The 24,752-nt window shown below is 40.2% G+C and overlaps 1 protein-coding gene across 3 annotated transcripts in view; it reads left to right on the forward strand.

Moving 5' to 3' along the window:
* Positions 1–24,752, forward strand: part of LOC132136282 (double C2-like domain-containing protein beta) — a 279,102-nt gene that overhangs the window by 200,194 nt on the left and 54,156 nt on the right. For all 3 annotated transcript variants that reach the window (XM_059547231.1, XM_059547232.1, XM_059547233.1), the window contains one exon: positions 10,762–10,841. In XM_059547231.1, coding sequence (XP_059403214.1) covers positions 10,762–10,841 — 80 coding nt within the window. The remainder of the gene's footprint in view (positions 1–10,761; positions 10,842–24,752) is intronic.

Consider the following 24,752-nt stretch of genomic DNA (forward strand, 5'->3'; position numbering starts at 1 on the left):
ATTTGCAGCAGTACACAGCCATAGGCGAGACGGCTCGTTCGCTCATTGGCTTGTTCTGCGGCAACTGCACAGCCTATCGAGCGCGGCCTGATGCAACATCAGACCAATAAGGAGCTCGAAAAGGCTGACTCACCTGATTTATTTCATCGCCGAAGCGAACCAGAGTGAATCGTGCGCACGGCAGAGAACGCAGTACTCGTTCGCTCTTCTAGAGAGAACCGAGGTTACGTTTAGTAACCGAGTACGTTCTCTTACGAGAGCTCTCTCGTACTGCGTCTTAGCTAAGACGCTACGGGAACCCAATGTAAAACCGCCGTGCGCGCAGGGATCACACACCAATAAACCTGAAGCAACGCCCAGGATTTACAGTGCACAGTCACCTGAGGGACTCACAGAGAGTCCAGGACAGAAAAGGGAAAAAGCCCTCCGTCCCATATCTAGCAGCATCCGTAGATGCGGCAATATGACATCACACAGCTGAGGCAAGCCCTGACCAATGTGGCAATGCGGGTCTTACGCAATACTGCCCATATAACAGTCGGCAGCGCATAGCGCTCGTGAACTCAGAATTCCCCTCAGGGCCCTGATTCGCCTATACCGACAGCAGCCTTGCTTGCAAGGCGGGAACCTCCAGGTTATAGAACCTGATAAATGTAGACGGTGAGGCCCAACCTGCCACCATACATATATCCTGCAAGTAGATCCCAGTAGACCACGCCCACGACGAGGCGACGCCTCTTGTGGAGTGTGCTCTGACGCCCAACGGGCACTGAAGGCCCCTGGAAGCGTAAGCTAACGCTATGGCGTCTCGAAACAGCCATTCCCTTGGAACGCCCACCGAACGAGACAAATAGCTGCTCCGTCTGCCGAAAGGCAGCAGAGCGAGACACATAAGCTCTTAAAACCCTGACAGGGCAAAGAAGACTCGAGTCTCCATCCTCCCCTGACACCGGCAGGGCAGACAGGGCAATAACCTGAGCCCGAAACGGTGTGTTGAGGGATTTCGGCACATAACCGTGCCTAGGTTTGAGTATGACTCTTGAGTCATTGGGCCCAAACTCCAAGCACGACTGGCTCACCGAGAGCGTGTGCAAATCACCCACACGCTTCACAGAAGCGAGAGCCAACAAGAATACTGTCTTGAACGACAGATGCTGAAGGCTAATCGATTGGATAGGCTTGAAAGGGGGACCCTTCAAGGCCTCCAAAACCGCCGCGATGTCCCACATAGGGACTGACGGAGGTCTGGGAGGATTCAGCCTCCTAGCTCCTCTGAGGAACCGGATGACTAAATCATTCCTTCATATTGACTGACCGAAAACGCCGCGATGGCAGCCACATGAACTTTGAGCGTGGATGGGGCTCTGCCCTTATCCAACAGCTCCTGAAGGAAGGAGAGGACCTCCGTCACCTCACAACTAAGGGATGAATAATCTCGAGCTGTGCACCAGCTGGAGAACACCGACCACTTCGAGGCATACAGACGTCGTGCCGACGGAGCTCTAGCCTGAGTGATGGTATTTAGCACTCCCACTGCGAGATCAGCGGGTAACCGTTGAGTGCCCATACATAGAGGGACCACAACTCCGGTTGAGGGTGCCAAATCGAGCCCCTGGCCTGCGAGAGGAGGTCTCTCCTCAACGGTACCGGCAACGGGGCGACATCTGCTAACTGCATCAGATCTGGGAACCATGGTTGGTTCTTCCAAAGAGGTGCTACAAGCAGTATTGAACATCTCGTTTCTCTCACCCGTTCTATCACCTGCGGAAGGAGGGAGACGGGAGGGAACGAATAAAGCAGGCAGCACGGCCATCTCCGTGACAGCGTGCTTTCGTTCTTGGAAAGAACGCGGGGCAGTGAGCGTTTTCGTGGGACGCAAAGAGGTCCACCTCCGCCATGCCAGATCTCTCCCACAACAGCCGGACTGTTTGCGGGTGTAGAGACCATTCGCCCGTAGGAACATTGCCTCTGGACAGCCTGTCTGGACCCAGATTCTGCAGTCCAGGCACATGCACTGCTCTCAGCGAGCGCACGTTGCGCTGAGCCCAAATCAGGAGGCGTTCCGTCAGCCTGCACAGGTTTCGGGACCCGAGACTGTCCTGGCGATTTATGTAGGACACCACGGACATGTTGTCCGAACGGACTACGACGTGGTGATCCTTGATATGGGGACAAAAGCACGTCAGCGCGTTCTCCACTGCCAGCATTTCCAGGCAGTTGATATGATGGAGCTTTTCCCGTTCTGACCATAGGCCAAAGGACGGTCTGCCTTCGAGCAGCGCTCCCCATCCCGAAGTGACAGTGTTTTGACAGTGTTTGAGCGACACAGTCGCGCCACAGCGGAAAGAACTCGCTGCACGCTGAATGCCCATCGCGCGCTGTGGTGACAGCCGCGCCGTCATGGAACACGAGTTCAGAACTATACCCAGAAACAGGATCGTCTGACTGGGGTTCAGCGAACTCTTTGCCCAATTGACACTGAGGCCGAGCTTCTCGAGGTGATCGAGTAAATCGGCTCTGTGGTCCACGAGCTCCGCTCATGATCGGGCCAGAACCAGCCAGTCGTCCAAATAATTCAGCCCTCGTATGCCTCTGAGTCTGAGAGGAGCGAGCGCTGCATCCATGCACCTCGTAAACGTACGAGGAGCTACGGACAAGCCGAATGGCAGGACTGCAAACTGGTATGCCTGGCCCTCGAAGGCGAATCTCAAATATCGCCTGTGGTTTGACGCTATCTGTATTTGAAAATACGCGTCCTTCAGATCTATTGACATGAACCAGTCCCCTCTGCGAATCTGCGCGAGGAGCTTCCTGGTCGTGAGCATTTTGAAACTGCGTTTCATCAATGCCTTGTTCAGCTGTCTTAGATCCAGTATGGGCCTGAGACCCCCGTCTCTCTTGGGCACCAGAAAGTATCTGCTGTACAGCCTCCCCTCGCTTTGAGACACAGGCTCTACAGCCCCTTTGCTCAACAGTTTTGATATTTCGGCCCGAAGTATGTGTGCTACTTCTGTTTTGACCGTAGTTTCGACGCGCGCTGAAAAGCGCTGGGCGTCTAGAAAACTGTAGCGAGTAGCCTCTCTTTATAATGCCTAGCACCCAATCCGAAACCCCTGGAAGCACTGACCATGCATCTGCATGAATGGCTAAGGGCTGGATGCGAAACGCGCTCTGTTGACTGGGCAACGGCGGCGCTCGAGTGTGCTGCGCATCTGAGGCGGGGAGCGCGCTGATCACAGCGGGCAGATCGCTCTTCCTCGACCCCGTTCCGGTGCTTAACCGCCTGGAGGGAGGCTGAGCGGGTCCCGTGGGACTCGATATATCTGCGAGTAACCGTGGGCTGCATGTGTGCACTTTTACCACTTTCAACTCGCTGTCTGCCTGTGCAGAATGTACGTGCACGGGCCTCGTTTTTACAGAAGCCCCGCGCCGTATGTGACATAGTGTATGTGGGAACTGGGAAGTGGGCACGTTTACTATGCGGCGCGCTCGACCGATCTGTGTCGATCTTATGTGCGCTAGCCCTGTGTGCAGGGCTGTGCTTACATGTGGAGATGGGCACTGGGTAGTGGGCATCGTCACTGCATTTATAGCACCATCGGCCGTGGCCGGACGAGCATGCACGGGTTTCGTTTTTACAGAAACCACATGACGCGTGTGACATAGTAATTGTGGGCACTGAGGGGTGGGCACGTTTACTATGTAGTGCGCGTGATCGACTTGAGTCACTTTTATGGGCGCGAGCCCTGTGTGAAGGGCTGTCATTATATGTGGAGATGGGCACTGAGCAGTGGGCATCGTCACTACATTTATAGCACCATCGGCCGTGGCCGGGACACCAGAAATTACAAATTTTTCGGGAAATATCTGGGTAGCCGTGATAACGGTTTTCGTGTGCAGGCAAGCGGGCAACCGTACAGGCTTGCGCATTGCAAAAAACGCTGAAACAGTCACAATCTCTGGAAACTGAAAACAGCGGCGCGCTTAGGTGAGAGCCCGGCCACAGCGGAACTCGTACACCGGCGCTTCGATGAAGCAGCCATCGTGTGTAGTGCCGACGCAGCGTCATGCAGCATGCGTAGATGGCTTTCCTAGGATGGCTTCGGGGCTCCCAGCCTCACCGTAATCCTCTGCTGCGGTCCCCGCGGCGCGGGGCGACGGCCAGTAGAGCGAGAACGGGGGTCTCGAGCTGCGTTGCTGAAGCTGTTGTGATAACCGCTTTTGTGTGCGGGCAAGCGGGCAACTGTGCAGGCTTGCGCATTGCAGAAAACGCTGAGACAGTCACAATTCCTGGAACTGAAACAGCGGCGCGCTTGGGTGAGAGCTCGGCCACAGCGGAACTCGTACACCTGCGCTTCGATGAAGCAGCCATCGTTAGTAGTGCCGACGCAGCGTCACACGGCAGGCTTTAGATGGCAACACCGCTTTTGCCGCCGTCCAGCAGAGGGCGGACAAAGGTGCGTCGCTATCGCCTGTTCCACCGGCGGAAGTGAGTGGTAGTTCCTGTTTTTAGCATCATCAGTGTGGAGAATACTAGTGAGACAGACGAACGAGTTCGTGCCGAATATGGAGCGTTCCAAGCCTTCGCCACCTCTTCGTGAAGCTCAGGAAGAAAAGAGGCGGGCTTTGAGAAGTACACTCATCCGAAAGGGAAATACCATCTAGCCGGGAACGAGAGGGGGGGCGCTGGTGCAAACCACTCGCGGCCGAGACTCATCGCGGCCAACACGAGCATTCGCCCCGGCTCCTTCTCGATGTCAGCTCGTCTGCTGGGCATCTGAGCAGAAGGCGCGAGATCCTCGGAGCTCGCCCAGCCCTCACTGCCCGAAGCTAGCAGAGAGCGCGTGTCCTCTTCCCCCGACGCGGCCCTGAGATCAACTTCCTCGGACGACGCGCCGGCAAACAGCGGGCGCTGCCCACCGGGAAGCGATGCAGGGGGGGGGGGGGCGGTGAAGCAGGGCGAACCGGCGAGCTCGGTTGAGCTGAAGAAGGTTCCGGAATCCGCTGGAAGCGATGCTTTTACGGCGCCTCAGCGCAGCGGAGAATGCAGGCTCAGAGAAAAAGGCCAGGCGAGTCCTCAGAGTCACCATGGCAACAGCTCGCAGTGGGGGCATCCGCCGTCAGCGAGCGAGCGCTGCATGATCTTCACCCAGGCAGGAGACACAGATGACGTACCGGTCTCCCTCGCTGAGTGGGGCTCTGACGAGCCGCAGGAAGGCATCTTAAAAAAGACGCGAGCTCTTTTACGTGTGTGTGTCGCAGGGCGAACACACACACACACATAAAGAACAGCTTGGATATAACAGGATTGAAAGGATATAGGCGCCGGATAGCGCAGCAGGAACGGCAGTGGAAGGCAGCGATGCCAGCAGCTTCAGAATGGCTCGTCCTGCTGATGTGCTTTCTCAGACGGCGCTTGCTTCCTCCGTGATCCAGCGATGCATGAGCTTCGCTGAAGAGATGAAAAATCAGGTGAGTCAGCCTTTTCGAGCTCCTTTTATAGGTTGGGCCACACCCGTTTCGGCGGGAAGTGGCAAGAAGGGCGCGAAGCGCTCGATAGGCTGTGCAGTTGCCGCAGAACAAGCCAATGAGCGAACGAGCCGTCTCGCCTATGGCTGTGTACTGCTGCAAATGCGCTTTACAAAAATACAAAATTAAGGATCATTTTTTGCTTCAGTATTTCGTGAAAAGAGACTTTTCCCGTAGCGTCTTAGCTAAGACGCAGTACGAGAGAGCTCTCGTAAGAGAACCACAACTCCCACAATGCAACACCTTTGCACAGCTCCACAAGCCACTCCCACTAATCCAGAACACCGCTGTTAGGCTGTTAGGCGATATTGTCTACAAGACATTGAGGACACAGTTAGCGATGTATGGTATTTACGTGCCACAGTAGTAAACAATGCCACAGTAAGCTTTTTGTGCATTAAAAAAGGTACTGCACAAACAGTTTACAGTTGACGTTACGTAACTTATTAACCGGGAATCATTTCGTGATAATAATGCTTGAAGAAATTGTATACATTTCACGAAATGAATAATAAATTAAATTGAAACACTTATTTTACAGTTAGACGTACATTTGTCCCTGCAGGCTTCGGCTGGCGTTTCCAGTTTACCTTCGGAATTCTGAAATATGTCTCCAGGACGCCTCTGTCCATATGCGGTGCGAAACTAGGATGGTTCACAACGCAAACATCCGTGTCCTTGTCTGCCTCAGACATTTCTTCGAGGAGAAATTGGCATCTTTCAAATTCTTGCAGCAGACGGACTCGAGCTCTGTGTCCGTAGGCGCACAACGAGAGCACAGGCACCACCAGTCCGCACCAGCTCGAGCACACCCGGGCTCCTCGGACGCGACAGGCAGGTCTCCGGCCTCGGCTGCAGCCGCCGCCTCCTGTTCCTCCTCTGCGCTATATTGTGGCTCGTATAGATAGCCACGAACATCTGTTTCGAGCAACAGACTTTGAAAATCCTCTTCTTCCATATCATGAGTTGTTCCTCCAGCCATTCTCATAAATCTGACTCCATAAGCGCTTGTTAGCTTAGCTACATAGCTTCCAAACAAGATGGCGGATTTTCATTTTCGTTTCTGTAAGTTTAGTCCCACCCACTGATCTGTAATAGGCCTGTAGGGTGAGTGGGTCCCACCCCCTGGAATAATAATAAGCTAGTGTCTGTAGTCTCTACACTTTTCAATGAATTTTGACTTCCTGCTTATTATGACGCAAAATGACGATTTTTACGTCATAATAAGCAGGAAGTAAAACAATTAAATCCTTATTTCTCCCATCTCAGGGAAAAACAAAGGAAAAATCCATGATCATTATAATATATGACTGGGTTTCTAACAATACAAAGCTAAATGCAAATGGGTGAAGTGATCCTTTAAAAAAATACACTGCCTGACCAAAAAAAAAAAAAAAAAGAAAGAATCATAAAGGAGCCGTTTGATTTAAATATGCAAAAACATAAGATTTTAGGATTTAATCATTAATCAGTGATTAATATGATTCTTTCATGTTGTGTGTTTGGCAATAATTCTTTCAACCCTAATTGATGCAATTTATTTCTAAAACAACCATGTTGGAAGACTTATAAGTGTCCATATTCCAGGATGACAGTTCCAAGATTCATGAGGCTCAAACTATGAAAGAGTGGTTCAGTGAGCATGAGACATTATTGTCATACATTAATAGATCACCAAGTCCTTAGCTTAACCCTTTTGAAAGTCTTTAGGGTGTGCTGGAGTCGACTTTACAGAGTGGTTTGACTCTCCTAATGTCAATACAAGATATCAGCCAAAAATGAAAGCAACTCTCGGTCAAATGAAATATAATGGAATGACATGAAGGTGTTTAATTGATGACAGAATAATAATTTTTTGTGAACTTTCCTTTTAAGTTTGTCTTAAAGGGTTAGTTCACCCAATAATCAAAATGATGTCATTAATAACTTACCCTCATGTTGTTCCAAACCCGTAAGACCTTCGGAACACAGTTTAAGATATTTTAGATTTAGTCCGAGAGCTCTCAGTCCCTCCATTGAAACTGTGTGTACGGTATACTGTCTATGTCCAGAAAGGTAATAAAAACATCATCAAAGTAGTCCATGTGACATCAGAGGGTCAGGTAGAATATTTTGAAGAATCGAAAATACATTTTGGTCCAAAAATAGCAAAAACTACGACTTTATTCAGAATTGTCTTCTCTTCCGTGTCTGTTGTGAGAGAGAGTTCAAAACAAAGCAGTTTGTGATATCCGGTTCACGAATGAATCATTCGATGTAACCAGATCTTTTTGAACCAGTTCACCAAATCGAACTGAATCTTTTTAAACGGTTCGCGTCTCCAATAAGCATTCATCCACAAATTACTTAAGCTTTAACTTTTTTAATGTGGCTGACACTCCCTCTGAGTTCAAAAAACCAATATCCCGGAGTAATTAATTTACTCAAACAGTACACTGACTGAACTGCTGTGAAGAGAGAACTGAAGATGAACACCGAGCCGAGCCAGATAATGACTCGTTCACGAGTCAAGATCCTGTTGCATCGGTTTTCGGATCACCAGTAGTTCTTTTGGACAGTTCGATTCAATAAACCGGTTGAAGAAAACGGTTCACCGGTTCTTTTGTGCTCGACGTAATGGCGTCATTGGCGATGATTGCCCTTGATTCAAGCCTTCGGTTTACCTGGGATCATAACATTAGCACAGAATCAGTTCCTCGGTTCTCGAATCGGACACATCTGACAGAAACGGTTCTTGACTCGAGAACGAGTCAGTCTTTTGTTCGTGATGACAGTGACAGATGACAGCAGGACCAAGATTCCCAGTGCACAGCAGCATGAAGGAATCGTGCAAAGTACTGCTTTACTGTTCAGTGATTTACTTGATTACTGCGCTGTTTACATTGATGGATTTGGCCTTTAAGTTATGTGTGATGTTCATTTAAGGAATATCACACCATTTATTTTTATCAGTAAAATGCAAACAGTAAACCTGTGTGTGTGTGTGTGTGTGTGTGTGTGTGTGTGTGTGTGTGTGTGTGTGTGTGTGTGTGTGTGTGTATTAGCAATAATAATAATTTTTATGAATTCGTTTAATTATTACCATTTTAATAATACATTTGTAATTAATCATGAAAAACAGAATCAAGAAAAAATAAGTCAACAACTTTCATAAGGAACTATTATTATTGAAGAGTAATTATTAAATTATTCTATTTATTTGATGCCATTTTTGATAATTATAATTTAATTTAACCATTAAAACTGAATGAAAATAAAATTAAACACAAAACAATTTGTGAGAATTTTAGTAAAAAATATAACCGAATTTGGGAAAATGTTTTGGGAAAAGCTTATGTGATGTGACCACAAGTGTATAAGCAAGTTTTCCCACATACTGTATACTCGACAAAATTTAGGAAAGTCACTTAAGTTGTCTAATGCATTTTTTACTCTCATTATCACACTATTTATGAACAAAAAACAAATCATTTCGAACATTTTTATTTTATTTTTTTCCTGCATTGTTAATTGAACAATGTATGCTCTGTCCATCATTTTCTCCATCCTTATACTCTATTCATAACCTTCATAGGTAAAATAGCATAAGATAATGCAATATAACATAATTGCAGAAGGGAAAAGCCCATCACTGATGGCAATGCTCTCTGCATTAGAAATTATAGTCATGCTTTGCTGGTACCAGTTTTAGTAATTAAACAGGCCTGGTTTAATCCCGGTTGATTCTTCTCATCATATAAGAATACACACACACAAACGGGAGGAGGACATATGGCATTAAAGGGATAGTTTACCCAAAAATGAAAGTTCTGTCATAATTTACTACAGCAAGAACTTCTATGGGGTGTCAAGAATTACAGTGGTGAAGATATGGCGCCCTCAGTTATTTTATACTAGTTAGATCAAAATTCAAGCCAGAGGAGTTTTTCCTCAGTCATCTTGCTGAGGGTAATTGGTTTAAGGGTAAGGTTGTTTGATTACTCTAGAATGTTTAATGATGGATGCCCTTGAACTCAAGATGCTCTCTGCAGAGTGGAGCTGAAGGCCACCTGCTAGGAGTCCATATGAGATCTGACTCTGTTTCTCATGGCCACATTCAGACGAGGCAGAATCAGCAGGGAGGTTCACTTTCAAAGGCGTGACACTACAGGATTATTGACTTGACACTCATCAGTGGGGAAGGTCCAAATATTCAAAGGATAGTGGAGAAAAGCACAGTTTCTCTCTCACACAATTTCAGCAAGTCACAGCCTTTGTAGTTTCACACAACAGGACATTTGACTCTCACCATCAAATCTACTTTGCAGCTCATTCTGGTGAAAAAATAGCTCCATTTAAATAGGAAAATAGGACTTAAAATAACAAAATACAAAATAAACAAAATAACTTAAAATTGGTGAATACGTATGTTGTATGATGTTGTATCATCTCTTGAGTAATCATAACAACAGTTTTAATGCATTATAATATTTACTTATTGGTGGTTATAGCTTTTTGGAATAACACGATTTATAACACACAATGAACACAATGCATCCACTTAATTTACAATGAATTATATTTAGTTATAATTCTTAGTTATTATGTATTACTAGTCTCATATCTTTTCAGTGTTATCTTGTTGGTTGGTACTTTTTTTTTTTTATTATTGAGTCTCACCAAGGCTGAATATATTTTATAAAAAATAAACATTTTGTTTATACATTTATTTTTATCATTATTATTATTATTATTATTGAACAGCAAAAAAAAAAAAAATACAGTTACCAAGTATTCCATGGGTCTCTCTCCATCACAGGGTGAGTAAAATGCTTAAATCTTCACACATTTGTGGTCACATCACCAGTTTTGTTTAAGGTTGTCTAGAAACAAGGGGTGGCTCAACTTCCCTGCAGGCTCAAATCACCCTGCTCTCCCTTAAACAGTTCTGCTCGTTGATATCAAGTACATTAAACAATATAAAATTTTAACATATCATATCAGCAGTGCTCATAGTGGCCCGGTACCTTGTAAAAAAGTTTGCAACCCTGATTGCAGACAGCCAATCAAATTCAAATTAGATCTTGCCAGATTGAGAAAGCTCTTTGCCTTTTTGTGTGCAATTGACATCAGATGGTCTTTGGAGGAGCAAAATATGGCTTAAACAGCTTGCTAATTGTTGTTGCATAAGTGTTGTCGTCTGCCCCGGAGATTAACTGTTTCGTTGATGTTTTTTTGTCTGTTTCCTTGCAGCTACGCTCGGCACTCTGGACTTCAGCCTCCTGTATGATCAGGAGAACAATGCCCTGCACTGCACTATCAACAAAGCCAAGGTAAGAACCGTCCTCAGAAACGAATGGCTAGCATTTGGGTGAGTGTGTGACCGATTCAAATAAACAAATCCAAATCCAATCCTCATTTTGGAAGCACCTTCAGTATTTTGAAGCCAGTTCATAAAACTCCTCCTTCCTGCTAGTCTGTCTTTTATAGGGTCTATAAAGTGAGCAGTTTTGCCCGGTCCTCTTTGTAATAGGGATGTTGTGCTCCAGGGGGATCCCTTTGGCCTGCGTTTGCCTGTGTGCTCTTTTCTCTGTTGTCGTGTGGGAAGCATTTCCCTTGACAACAGACTGCTGCTAGCATCTGCTGCTGTCTGTTTTGCTTAGTATTCAGTCTAGACCGACTTTGTCCTTCTGGCAGTATGCTACAAGCAATCTCTCTCTCACTCTCTCACTCTCTCTCATCTTTTTTTTTTTCCTGTTTCTAATGCTGTTTCTCACACTCTGCCTCAGTACCTTCACCGAGTACAAAACACTGCAATGACAGCACAACTCTCCAGTAGTTTTTTTTTTCTTTGCTGTATATTCTCAGATGTTTCTTTTTCAAATGAATGTGTTTTTTGATTAATATTTTAATATTGATGCACTCTGTAGTTTATTGACCGACAGCAAGGCACCTATAGCTGCTATTTACATTTTAAAGAGATAGTTGTCCAAAAATTAAATTCAGAAGCTATTTAATAACTTTGTGTGAGGGGCAACCTTTAAATGTCATGTTTAGAAATCAAGATGTTTGACATAACTTCAAATTTTGTCTTGTTATTATTCATAAGGCATAAACCATGTGGACTAATTTTTTTGGATACTTCAATGCCACTTCAGTGGTGTTTCTTAATCCTTTAAAGATGTAGTCTCCATTATTTACTACAATATATAATAGTAATATTTTAATATGATAGCTTATATATATAGCTAATATAATTGCTTGTATTTTCATCATTTTGATTGAATGTATCATCATTTTCATTTCAGTGTCACAGGTGATGAAATTGTGTTATTTAATATTATATATATACTATTATAGTTTTAATATTTTAACTTTAGTTTCATTTTCATGTGTTTTTGGTAATATATACAGTTGTGTACGTAGTTAACAAAACCCTTGAAGAATATACAAAATCTTTGTAATTTTCACAAAATAAGAGGGATCATGAAAATCACATATTGTTTTTTATCTAGTACTATCTTGAATAACTATTTTGGTAACACTTTAGAATAGGGAGCACTTATTCACTATTAACTATGACGTTTCCCTCAATAAATTCCTAATTTGCTGCTTATTAATAGTTATTAAGGCAGTTGTTTAGGTTAGGGATGTAAAATAAGGTCATGTAGAATAAGACATTAATATGTGCTTAATTAGTACTAATAAATTGCTAAACTTCTAGTAATATGCATGCTAATAATACTAGTTAAGAGACCCTAAAATAAATTGTAACCACTATTTCACATTACGGATGTTTAAATAAGAGCTGGGGGGTGTAAACTTTTGAACAGGATGATGATGTGTAAATGTTTCTTATTTTGATTATAGATCTTTTCTTTCTCTTTTTTCATTTGGTAGTGCACTTCAGAAGCTACATAAAAATATACATGTTTCCCAGAAAACAAAATAAGGACAATTTACCCTGATCATCCAATTCAAAAAGTTTACACCCCCGGCTCTTAATGCATCATGTTGCCTTCTTGAGCATCAGTAAATGTTTTGACCTTTTGTAATTGTTATGTATGAGTCCCTCAAGTGTTCTCTGTTTGAAAAGATGGATCTCAAAATCATACAGTCACTGCTGGACAGGGTTGGAAAGAATGTGCAGGAGATGGAGGATTTTTCAGAAGAACAGCAGGCAGTTGAGCCATTCAGGACAAACAAGGGACTCATGAACAACTATCACAAAACATAAAAACAGTCGTCGATCATCCAAGAAATGACACAGATATGTTATATATATTAAGATATGTAAACTTTTGAACGGGGTCATTTTTACAAATTCCATTATTATTTTGTCTTGTGGAGTATATATAAACATATGTTAGCTGAAATAGCTCATTCAAGACAGTACTAATTAAAAACTTACATGCAATTTTCATGATCCCTCTTATTTTGTTAAAATTATGAACATTTTGCATATTCTGCGAGGGGTATGTAAACGTGCACAACTGCATTTATAAATAAATTCTTAATTTATTTCAGTTTTAATCATTTTAGTGCTTCAACTTATTTCAGCTAGTTGCAAAGGCATGATTTGTAATTTTCATTTAAAGTTTATCACATCATATTTTTCAATGAACAAAAATGTTTTTAAAATTTAGTTTCAGCTAATGATAATAACCCTAGTTTGAAATAATGACAGGTTAGTGTGATCTGCTGAAGGATGAACCAGTTGATTAATGAGGTAAAGTATTATGATTTATTAGACATTTAGCGTAGGGCTTTTAGGGTTTGTCAGATTTTCTGAGGCTATGAGAAATTCTCCCTATTATGTATATTATCTAGATAATCTAGATCTCTATAGTTTTTCTTTTTTTTTTGTAAAGATTACGATTTGAAAGATTTTTGCATTGAAATGTTATGTTTATTTAACCTATTGAATATCTGTCAGTTGCCTTACTGAAGGGCTACGTTGCATCTATATATCGCTAAAAATGGGACTGGTGCATTTGACCCTAAACCAACCTAATGATACAGAGGTTCTTTAAAGTCAATTCTTCAGTGCATGTTATTTCTAAGAAAAAGAGCATTTCTCACTGCGAGAAAACAGATTGTACTATAATTGCTCTCGTTGGTCAGTTTAATCGCTAACAGCAATGCAAGAGAGAGATTTCAACCTAAATCTAGTCAGTGTCTATTCATTTACAAAATGCACTGCATGAGCAGCAGCTCTTTGTAGTGGAGGGCTCTCTCTCTCTCTCTCTCTCTCTCTCTCTCTCTCTCTCTCTCTCTCTCTCTCTCTCTCTCTCTCTCTCTCTCTCTCTCAGAGGTGTGCTGATGCCTGTGGAACAAGAGCCATTGATTTGGGTCTCTGGGTCTCTCTCTTTAGTTTTCTCTCATTCTGTTTTACATTAAGCACTCAAATGTCACCCTTTATGACATCTAATCACTCTGTAAAACAAACACCTGCCTGCACAACAAATTTTTTCCTGTTCTGCTACTTCATTACACTTTCAATTATGACATTATGCTCAGACAATCAACCTAGCTAGGGCTTGGTTTGAAAATCGTATTGATGAATCCTGAAAGACACAGAATGGAGATTTTACTCACAAATTATTGTGAAACCAGGGCAGGTATTAACTCACAAATAATTGAACCATACTCAAGTGGATAGTTGAGGAAGAGTTCATAGTAAATTGGAGCTGGGAATTGAGTTCATAACTGGTTAAGTTTAAAAATAAATTAACATTTTGAATGATTTTCATGTTCTAGGGTTGGTTAATATGACAAAATATCAGTTCATGAGATGGTTTTTAAGGCTATTTTGTACAGTCAAGCTAATTTAACCTATTAAGTGTGTGTGTGTGTGTGTGTGTGTGTGTGTGTGTGTGTGTGTGTGTGTGTGTGTGTGTGTGTGTGTGTGTGTGTGTGTGTGTGTGCGTGCGTGCGTGCGTGTGTGTGTGTATATACAGTATATATAATTCTACTAGGTAACAAAGGGAAAAATGACAAGCCACGTTAGAGCAGTGACCCCACTGGACGACTTCGGACCTTAAAGGGTTAGTTCACCCAGATAGCAAATTTATGTAATTAATAACTTACCCTGATGTTGTTTCAAACCCGTAAAACCTTCGTTTATATTTGGAACACAGTTTAAGATATTTTAGATTTAGTCCGAGAGCTTTCAGTCCCTCCATTGAAGCTGTGTGTACGGTATACTGTCCATGTCCAGAAAGGTGATAAAAACATCATCAAAGTAGTCCATGTGACATCAGAGGGTCGGTTTGAATTTTTTGAAACATCGAAAACACATTTTGTTCCAAAAATAGCAAAAACTACGACTTTATTCAGCATTGTCTTCTCTTCCATGTCTGTTATGAGCGAGTTCAAAACACTGCAGTGATATCCGGTTTGCGAACGAATCAATCGATGTAACCGGATCTTCTTGAACCAGTTCACCAAATCGAACTGAATTGTTTTAAACGGTTCGCACCTCCAATAAGCATTAATCCACAAATGACTTAAGCTGTTAACTTTTTTAATGTGGCTGACACTCCGTCTGAGTTCAAACAAACCAATATCCTGGAGTAATTCAGACAGGCTCGGCTCGGTGTTCATCTTCAGTTCTCTCTTCACAGCAGTTCAGTCAGTGTACTGTTTGAGTAAATGAATTACTCCGGGATATTGGTTTGTTTGAACTCAGAGGGAGTGTCAGCCACATTAAAAAAGTTAAAGCTTAAGTAATTTGTGGATTAATGCGTATTGGAGACTCGAACCATTTCAAACGATTCAGTTCGATTTGATGAACTGGTTCAAAAAGATCTGGTTACATCGAGTGATTCATTCGTGAACTGGATATCACAAACTGCTTTGATTTGAACTCTCTCACACACCAGACCCGGAAGAGAAGACAATGCTGAATAAAGTCATAGTTTTTGCTATTTTTGGACCAAAATGTATTTTCGATGCTTTAAAAAATTTTAACTGACCCTCTGATGTCACATGGACTACTTTGATGATGTTTTTCTTACCTTTCTGGACATGGACAGTACACCGTACACACAGTTTCAATGGAGGGACTGAGAGCTCTCGGACTAAATCTAAAATATCTTAAACTGTGTTCCGAAGGTCTTACGGGTTTGGAACAACATGAGGGTGAGTTATTAATGACATAATTTTGATTATTGGGTGAACTAACCCTTTAACTATCCCTTTAAGCTTAAAGTATAACAGATCTATTTAAAACTAACATTCAAGTAAAAAAAAATACAAACTTACTGCACTTAATAACTTCAAGCATTTCTGCACATATATCTTTACAAATCTCAATATAAACAAAATAGCAAAATCTTTAACAATACATTTTATATAATTGTCAGAATGTATACTATCATATCGCCCAGTTCCAGTCTGCAACACTAACATGCTCCTGTACTATTATTCAGCTACTGCATCTAGAGCCCACAGCAAAAATAATGTTTTAGGTGATTTGTGAACTTCCGGTCTGAATTTTAATGTGGAAAAGCTGGGTACCATGAAATAAAACAGAAGCAATTAAAATTTTATAATTGTTATACTTCAAAAAGAAATGAACTATTATTAGCTGATGGTTTTTAATTAATCGCTTGCAAAAAAGACAAATCAGTCCTGAACTTGGCCTACCCACTTCACTTACTCTTTCACTAAATTGTCAGTTCTGGACTTAATTACTAAACATCATTATACATTCTTTCATACAATATGGGTTAGGGTTAGTGCAAAAAAAATATTTTTTATATTTTTATTTTTTGTAATATTTTTTAGACCAGTAATTTGTCTTGTTTTACAGTAAAAAAAAAAAATTACTTAACATCATTAAAATGAGATGCATTTACTTGGGAAGCAAAATTGGACCATACAAAAATGAGTTACATTTAATAAGGTCTATATACATATACATATATATATATATATATATATATATATATATATATATATATATATATAGATAGATATATATATATATATATATATATATATATATAGATATATATATAGATATAGCTATATATATATAGATATAGATATATATATATGATTCCTCAAAAATGCTAAAAGAATCATTAAGGAACCACAATCATTAAGTGAAATTGGAGTCAGAATGGTCAAATTCCCATCCCTCTTAAAAAGAAAGGTTAATCAGTCATAATACTATTTTGTCGCCTGTTGGATCTGTTCTTTGTGTCAGTGACGAAGCCTTTCGTAAAGGTAAATAAAAAGGGCAGCAGTGATTTCTGGCGGGCACAGATATCGCTGGAGAAACAGAAGCCTCACTGTTTTTCTCTCCTCATTTTACACCTCAGATTAACACTGTTATTGAAACCATCTCTTATGGAGCAGAAGAGAGAGGCACTAAAGATGCGATTGCCAACTGCGTGTATATGGCATTGTTCTGTGATTTTTATAAGACGCCTACAGTCTTCTAGGCTCGTTTACATTCGTTCAGCCCTGCATCATTTACATTATACTCATTTACAAGATTACTTACAATAAATTGTGTTAACAGGGTAATTAGCAGTGTTTGCTAAGAAAAGCTTAACTATTATTTTTTCTCATACCTACATTACTTCATAGATATGGGGTCAGTAAGATTATTTTTTTTCTTTTAGAGAAATTTATAATTTTATTCAGCAAAGTAAAGACCGTAAAGACATTTATACTTGTACTGAAGATTTCAAAATAAATGCTGTTCTTTAAAACTTTATATTCATCAAAGAATCCTGAAATACATTTTTCAAAGTTTCAACAAAAATTTGAATCAGAACAACTATTTTCAACATTGCTAATAATAAGAAATGTATTTTAAGCGGCAAATCAGCATATTAGAAAAATTTCTGAGGGATCATGTGACACTGAAGACTGGAGTAATGAGGCTCAGATTCACTTTTCCCATAACAGGAATACATTTAATTTAAAAAACAAACAAATATTAAAATAGCTATTTTATTTTAAATTGTTGAAATACTTCACAATAGTGCTCCACAATACTGTTTTACTGTATGTATGATTAAATTAATGCATCTTTTGTGAGCAAACCAGCAAAACAATCTCACTGACTACAAACGTTTAACTGTAGTGTTAAATGGAATTTAAGTATTCAACTTTAACATGCATGTAACTTCTCCTGCATTGTTTTTAAAATGAATAGTACTTCAATTCATACCCAAGTGATCAAGATCATGCCATTTTTATTATTATTATTATTATTATTATATGGCAGACGATAAAAACAAGTCCCATAGAAGAAAAAATGTTCGGTTATTCCCTAGCAACCATCTTGAATACCCTAGTGACCACGTAGTGACATGATAAAAATAGTTAGCAACCCCTTAGAAACTGCATAGCAACGCTCTGACAATCATCTAAAAACCTCATGTTTTCTGGCTTTTGCACAGACGAAAATAAATTAGTTATTCATAATGCAATATGTGTCATTTCCTGTTATTTCAATGCAGTGTGTAATGAGTACACAGATGAAGACATAAAATGAATTTGTAATATTGATATTGTTGCTGTATAAACTGTTTTCTGGGACCCTTGGGGAAATAACTGAGAAATTACTGAGAGTATGAACAACCTTGTATTCATTGTTACTGTGCCAATATTCACTGTTTACAAATTATGCTTCAGGCAATTGCTTTTTGTTCCTTGCTTGTGAGAGAAAGACAAAAATACGTGCTGTGTACATCCAAGAAGACAGCATTTTTTGGATCGTGGCCACATCAATGCAAGATGTACCAGGCCACCTGGTAATTGAAAAATAACAGGTGGCTTCAAGTAAGCTATGGACTGGGGTTAGATACCGGTCAGCAGTGCTGTTTGTTTGCTGGGCTCTTTGATAATGCTGAGATGCCATCTTTATTTATTATTTATTTATTTTATAAAAATGGCTCTGCCTCTTTGTTTTGCAGTATATAAAACATAGAATGCAATTATGTTGTTAGGAAAAGCATCCTGGCCATTAATCTGCCAGGCTTGTGCATTAGCTCAAGTGTTGTTGAGGTTGTTCTCTGTTTTTTCTCATAACTGCGTAAGCTGGACAAACCTATAAGGCAAATGAGCCCATTTAGTGATCTCTGATAACTAATATTGTGCCCAGACTGAGAATGTGCTATTCCCATCAGTAACACCATCTCCTTAAGGCACTTTATACTCAAACATGGTCTAATTCCCTGAGAGCTGAAGTAGAACAGTGATTCCACTCTGATTTGTACATTTACAGGGCATGTCCTTAACTTTAAATCCTTGACATTTCACAAAATAATGACAGAATTCTCCAGTGTTGCATCATGTTTGTCCTCCATTGCACCTTGTTAGTGGACAAATTAAACCAGTGAAAAGTGTGTTTAAAATGGGGTTTTTTTCTGTGTTTTGTTGTTGTTTTTATCTTAAAAGTCCACAGGAGCAAAAGTTCGCCTAGTTGTAGAGACACCCTCAAACACCTGACAGGTGGAAAGAGTCACAAAGAGTTTTACAGGATCAAAGACAAGCTTTCTGTAGCTGTTACAGTGACCCTTGCTGCTTTGATCTGCTTTCTGTTGGCTCATCTCTGAATGTGAGCCAAAGCTTCCAAAACAAATCCAGCCCACATACGGACCCAGCAACGACTTCTATCAGACTACAGGCTGTTAATATTTCATTACGATTGTCCTATAATGTACAGACCCTTATCAGTATTATGCAGATAAGGCAAGCTGTTGAATTATGAAGTAGTCAGTCATCCAGAACTCTTCAATAATAAGTGGACAAATACCAAGCAGAAGGTAATGATGAGTGTCGGTGGAATTGGTTTTTCCGGCTAAAGAGAGGATGTTGTTTGACTTTGCAGAGAATTTTCTGACCTCTGCAGTCTGCTGTCCATGTTGAATAATTTAGAGTCTAATGAAATGATGAGTTATGGCCAGTTATACATTATTTCTATATAAAAACACATATACACACACACACTCAGTAGTATGACTGATAGCTGGTCATACAAGCACAAGAAGACAACAGTACTTTAATGTATAGCTATTGATCTCTCACTATGGCATGTACCATCCCATTTCGCATTATAAAGAAAACCTTAGAAACTACTTTCCGTGTCATTCAGCACACATCTTACAGAGCCCTTGAAAATGATTTTAGTGAGTAGAGCCAATAGCCGGTTGTGTTAATCAAACAGTTGAAGGTCATTCTGTTCAGTGTCTGCTCCATTTCAAAACATAACTTGATTAATGTAGTTGATTACGCTGGGGTGAATTCACCAACCAGTCGTGCCATTTTAGAATTTTGGTAATCATGATAGAGCACATCACTCTGTTACAGCACAAAGATTTTAATTTAATTACCTAACAAAATCATCACTAGGCTAAATGTGCTCAAATATCAGTTTTTCAGCACAAAAATGCTTTATTTCTACTTTAATATTGCCTGAGAAAAGCAAGTGCTAAACAACATTTAGCATTGTAAATGGGGCTATTTTTGGGTATTTGACTTGCATATATAAACCTTCACTAAATCAAGTTGTAAGTTAAGTACTTAAAAAAAAAAAAAGTAATCATTGGCGAAATCCAGTCTACAACCAGCAGTAGCATCCAAAAGTACAGCAACATGTCTAACTGCCCTCTTTAATCGCTGCTGTGTGTGTTTAGCTTTACACTCGCCTCAGCCACAGACGGCACACCCACAGACCGCCCACAGTCCATTCACATGACGTCTGATGCATATTGCACAAAACTGGCAAGTGCTGGCTGAAATTCCCGTTCCAATCAGATTGGCAATTCCAGTCTAATTGACTGACTTTATGCAATTTACAAAAGTCATGATGCACAGGAGTCCAACAGGGAACACAGCCATGATTTTAAGACACCATGTTACCACAGTTAGCATCTCAGAGGAAGATCTAGCAACCGAACTAGACAGAATTGCAATGTTTGGGCAATCAGATCTTTAAAATATATATATATACTTTTAGCTGGTAAACAAGATCTCCTTGAACATGCTTGTATTTTAAGCTTTTATTCTCAGAGTTACAGTATATATTTTCATATTTGCATGACCCTAAAAACATAAAACAATTACTTTTTATTTTGTTTATTCTGATAAAAAAAAATGTTGTATTTAAAAAAAAAAAAAGAATAAATAAATAAAACTTGCCGTCAAATTTGCTTTAGAATGGTTCTGAAAAGAATAAATTGCATTTTAACATTTTAAAATGGAGAACAGTTATTTCAAATTGTAATAATATTTCACAATATTGCTATTTTACTGTATTTTTAATCAAACAAATGGATCCTTGGTGAACATTACAGACTTTTTTCAAAAACATTCTTAATTATTTTAAACTTTTAACTGGTAGTGTAGATATCTGACATACTGACATGTTTTCAACCATTATTAACAAATTATCATTGAAATCTAACTCAAGACGCTGCAATAAATATGAATGATTTTGTTTAGTAAATCTTGCTGAGAACACAGTTCACTGACTGATTCCATGCTGTTCCTTTATGAAGAGCTATGGAAATAGATGCTGGTGTAGAACACTTACGCTCTGCCGTCAATCACCCTCCTGCTGTCAGCTGGGTCTTCTGGAGCGCTGAACACTGTTCTCTGAAGAACCTGATTCAGGGTCTACCCCATCACATCAGCCTGACATGCCTCAATCACAACTCTGACATTTTGTGCAGTCTAAAGGGAGGATAATAGGAATTACCAGACCATGTCCATTACATAAACAGAGACATGAAACACTGCAGATAAAAGAGAGCTATCGTGCCCTGCACATCACCTTTCAATTCACTTAATTCATTTGGTATAGGGATAAAATAGCATGGACTAGCAAACTGAAGTTGTTCAGGACCACGGACAGCAGCGGGTCAAGACATTTGTCATACATTTGTCCTGTTTTTATCAGCATTTTTGAAGTTTAAATAATGACTCCCAGGGTTTCTGTAGGTCTTTTAAAAAATCTTTAAAAATCTTAATTCAACTGTGTATGAAAGCTTGTTTTTCCTGTTAAGTAGATTTTTCTGAGCCCATTTACCAGAAACGTTGATCAGTTAAGCCTTCTTATTTTGTTATTTTGCTCTTCAAGTGGTCTTTAGACATTTGCACTTAAAAAAAAAAAAAAAGACACTTTTTTTGCGTTGTGATCAAGAGGTCCAGTAAAAGTTATTTCCATATTGTAGATGTTGGGAGCAGAGCAATAAGCTTTTTTATTTGTTTGTTTTTGTAAAATTAATTTAAAATTAATGGAGATTTGTGAGAGACCATTTAGAGACCATATTATCAAATTGTGTTCCATTTTCAATGTTTAAAATTTACTTAGATCCAAAATTGTCTAAAAGTCTTACATTTACCTTTAGAAACCTTTAGAAACCCTGCAAGGCTGTCTTAGAATTTATGACATATTTACTTTACGTTTTTTGTTTTGTTTTGTTTTTTTGAGCAAATAATTTCACTAAATGTCATAACAATATATATGCAAAGCTCTTGCTCATGCGGCACTTATGGCACTTGTGTAAGCTTCACTACATGTTAAAAGAATTAAAACATTGATTGGATGGCAAAGTTTAGGGTCAGTAAGGTTGAATACTTTTATTCAGCAAGGATCATTTTTAAATTAATGACAGTGACAGTAAAGACATTTGCGTTGTTACAAAAAAATAAAAATTACAGCATAGCTACCTTTTAAGAAATGTTTCTTGAGTGTTAAATCAGCAAATCAGATTTCTGAAGGATCATGTGAAGACAGCTGAAAATTCAGCTTGCCATCACAGGAATAAATTAAATTTTAAATATATATTCAAATAGAAAACAATGTTTTATTTTCTAATAATATTTCACAATATTACTGTTTTAATGTATTTTTGATCAAATGTAAATGCTGCCTTGGTGATCAGTAGAGATGATCAAAATCCTCAAAAAAAGAAAAAAAAAAAAACATCCTACAGACCCCAAACCTTTAAATGGTAGTATATCATTATAATGAATCATTACCACAGTCATACATATAAGCTACTTAAAAAAAGATGGTACTTTTTAGTAACTGAGCAACACCGATTTGATTTTGACTTGATTGGTATTAGATTTGGACTCTGATAACAACTAGTTTCCAACGTATGATCAACCTTTCAGTTGACGTAATTCATTCGGCAAAAGCAGATTAAAGCTTTGACAGGTCAGGACCATGGACAGCGCCGGATTCAGCTGGAATTCTTACAAGTCTTGTAAATCTGGCTCCTATTTGCTGTTCTTGAATTAATCTGAGTATGTGTAACGTGTGGCTAACGTGGTTAGAATGATCTGACCGTATCTAATATCACCAGGAGAACATTACAAAAAGTAATGTTTTGTGGAATGAGTGTAGCAGGTGGTTGGATACGTGTTGGTGGAGTGTCAGGGGTGAATGTGTTGGTATTCGGTGATAAGCGCAGATCCGAGACATGTACGTCAAAGCACACGGGGGATTACAGGGGTTTACACATCCAGAAATACAGATAATGGGGTATTTGTAATCAAAGCAAAACCATCACATAAAAGCATTTGCCTGCTGGTTTATGTAGGGAGATTATGCCTGCTGACATCACTTACGGCTATGATTTTAGCAGTCACTTTGTGACTGAATCAAGTTTACAACCTATAACCATAATGTAATGATTTTGTTGTGAAGCATTGCTCATATGATGGACATCATATGTACCCTATTATCCTAGGCAAACAAATGGATATTATTGAGTGTTTAAACACAATTGTGTGGTTACAAACCCGTGGTAGCTGCTTAATGCCTACAAACATACAGACAGAATATCCGAAAGAAACACAATGCGAAAAACGAAAATGTAGCCTTGGTGAGCACATTCATTAACATAAAAAAAATCGACTCAAAGAGTACTCTTTTGAAGAGTATCATTGTACTAAGACACTTTCAAACTGAACTGATATGTTCAACATAGGCAGCTGTAATGTTCAAAGACTCACCTAACACTTGCAAAATATAACTGTGAATACCAATAAACTACAACAATGTACAACACCATTTCAGCAGCCTTGGTTCTGGATGTGTTTTCACATTTATTTTTCCCATAGAGATTCTAAAAAGTCTTCATTAAACAGTCATAAACTATGAACCAAACCTACAGAGTGAATCACATTGGAAACTTTGATTTGTATCATTATTTGAAAAGACAAAGGTAGTAGATTACATATATAAACTGTAGAGAGAGAGAGAGACAGAGAGAGAATTTTGTTTACTGCAAATTTATACAAACATTTAATACTTTCTGAGTTGTATTGTGCCATTTAGAGTGCTTTATGGGAGTGGGCGGAGCTCTTTTAGCATTATGTGATTGTTAAATTCTCTGATTGGTAGAGAGGTTTTTCACCTGGAATTCTGCTGTTAAACAATTATTTAAAAAAATTACTTGGGCTGAGGGCAGATTAACAACTTCACAGTATGTCTGTCTTTAAGAGTTGTAGAGTTTGATGTCAGTTCAAGAATTGTGATTAGCAAAATTATAAGTAGCACCCACTCCACTTTCATTCCCCACAACTCACATATTCTCATCAGGAACATTGTGAACACAGAAAAATGGATTGGAAAGTTTCAATGTTGTTGGACTTTGTGTCATCACCCTTGGAATACCATTCAGCCAATCACATTCAAGAACCTGAACTATTATATAATAAAATCTAAATCACTTACAAGTAGACACCTGACACCGTCGAAGTCATTTATCAGAATAATACTTCACTATTTCCTAAGTGCCAGGCCATTCGTCCTTCTGAACAGACACGTGATGAGAATGTAACCATTGACTCAATCACCCCTCACAAAGGTGCCTTCCCAGATCCATTTCAGAGCACATATTGCTCATATTGTGTGTCACACAAGGACACATCTGCTCCAACCTTAACGTGCACCACAGCCTTTTCAAATGACAGCCTCCTTTAAAGAAAACCGCCCTCCTTTTCGCTGACCCCAATTCAATGCACAATTCACCCATCGTCATTTTCCCAGGGCTCGGCCACCATCTCCCTGCCGCCGGCCCAAGACTCACCCTCCCATCAACTCAATTAAGGTTACCTGTCTGTGGTCTGCTCTTTTTCTCTGGAACTGACAGCTCTGAAAGGGTCGTCCTTATTAGCTCAAGATGTACAGGGGTCATGGGCTCACCAGGAGTGTTCGCTCTATAATGCAAGGCGAGGAATATGTCACATCAACAGTGGAACGA

Source organism: Carassius carassius, chromosome 4 (assembly GCF_963082965.1).
Source record: "Carassius carassius chromosome 4, fCarCar2.1, whole genome shotgun sequence".
Classification (NCBI taxonomy): Eukaryota; Metazoa; Chordata; class Actinopteri; order Cypriniformes; family Cyprinidae; genus Carassius; species Carassius carassius.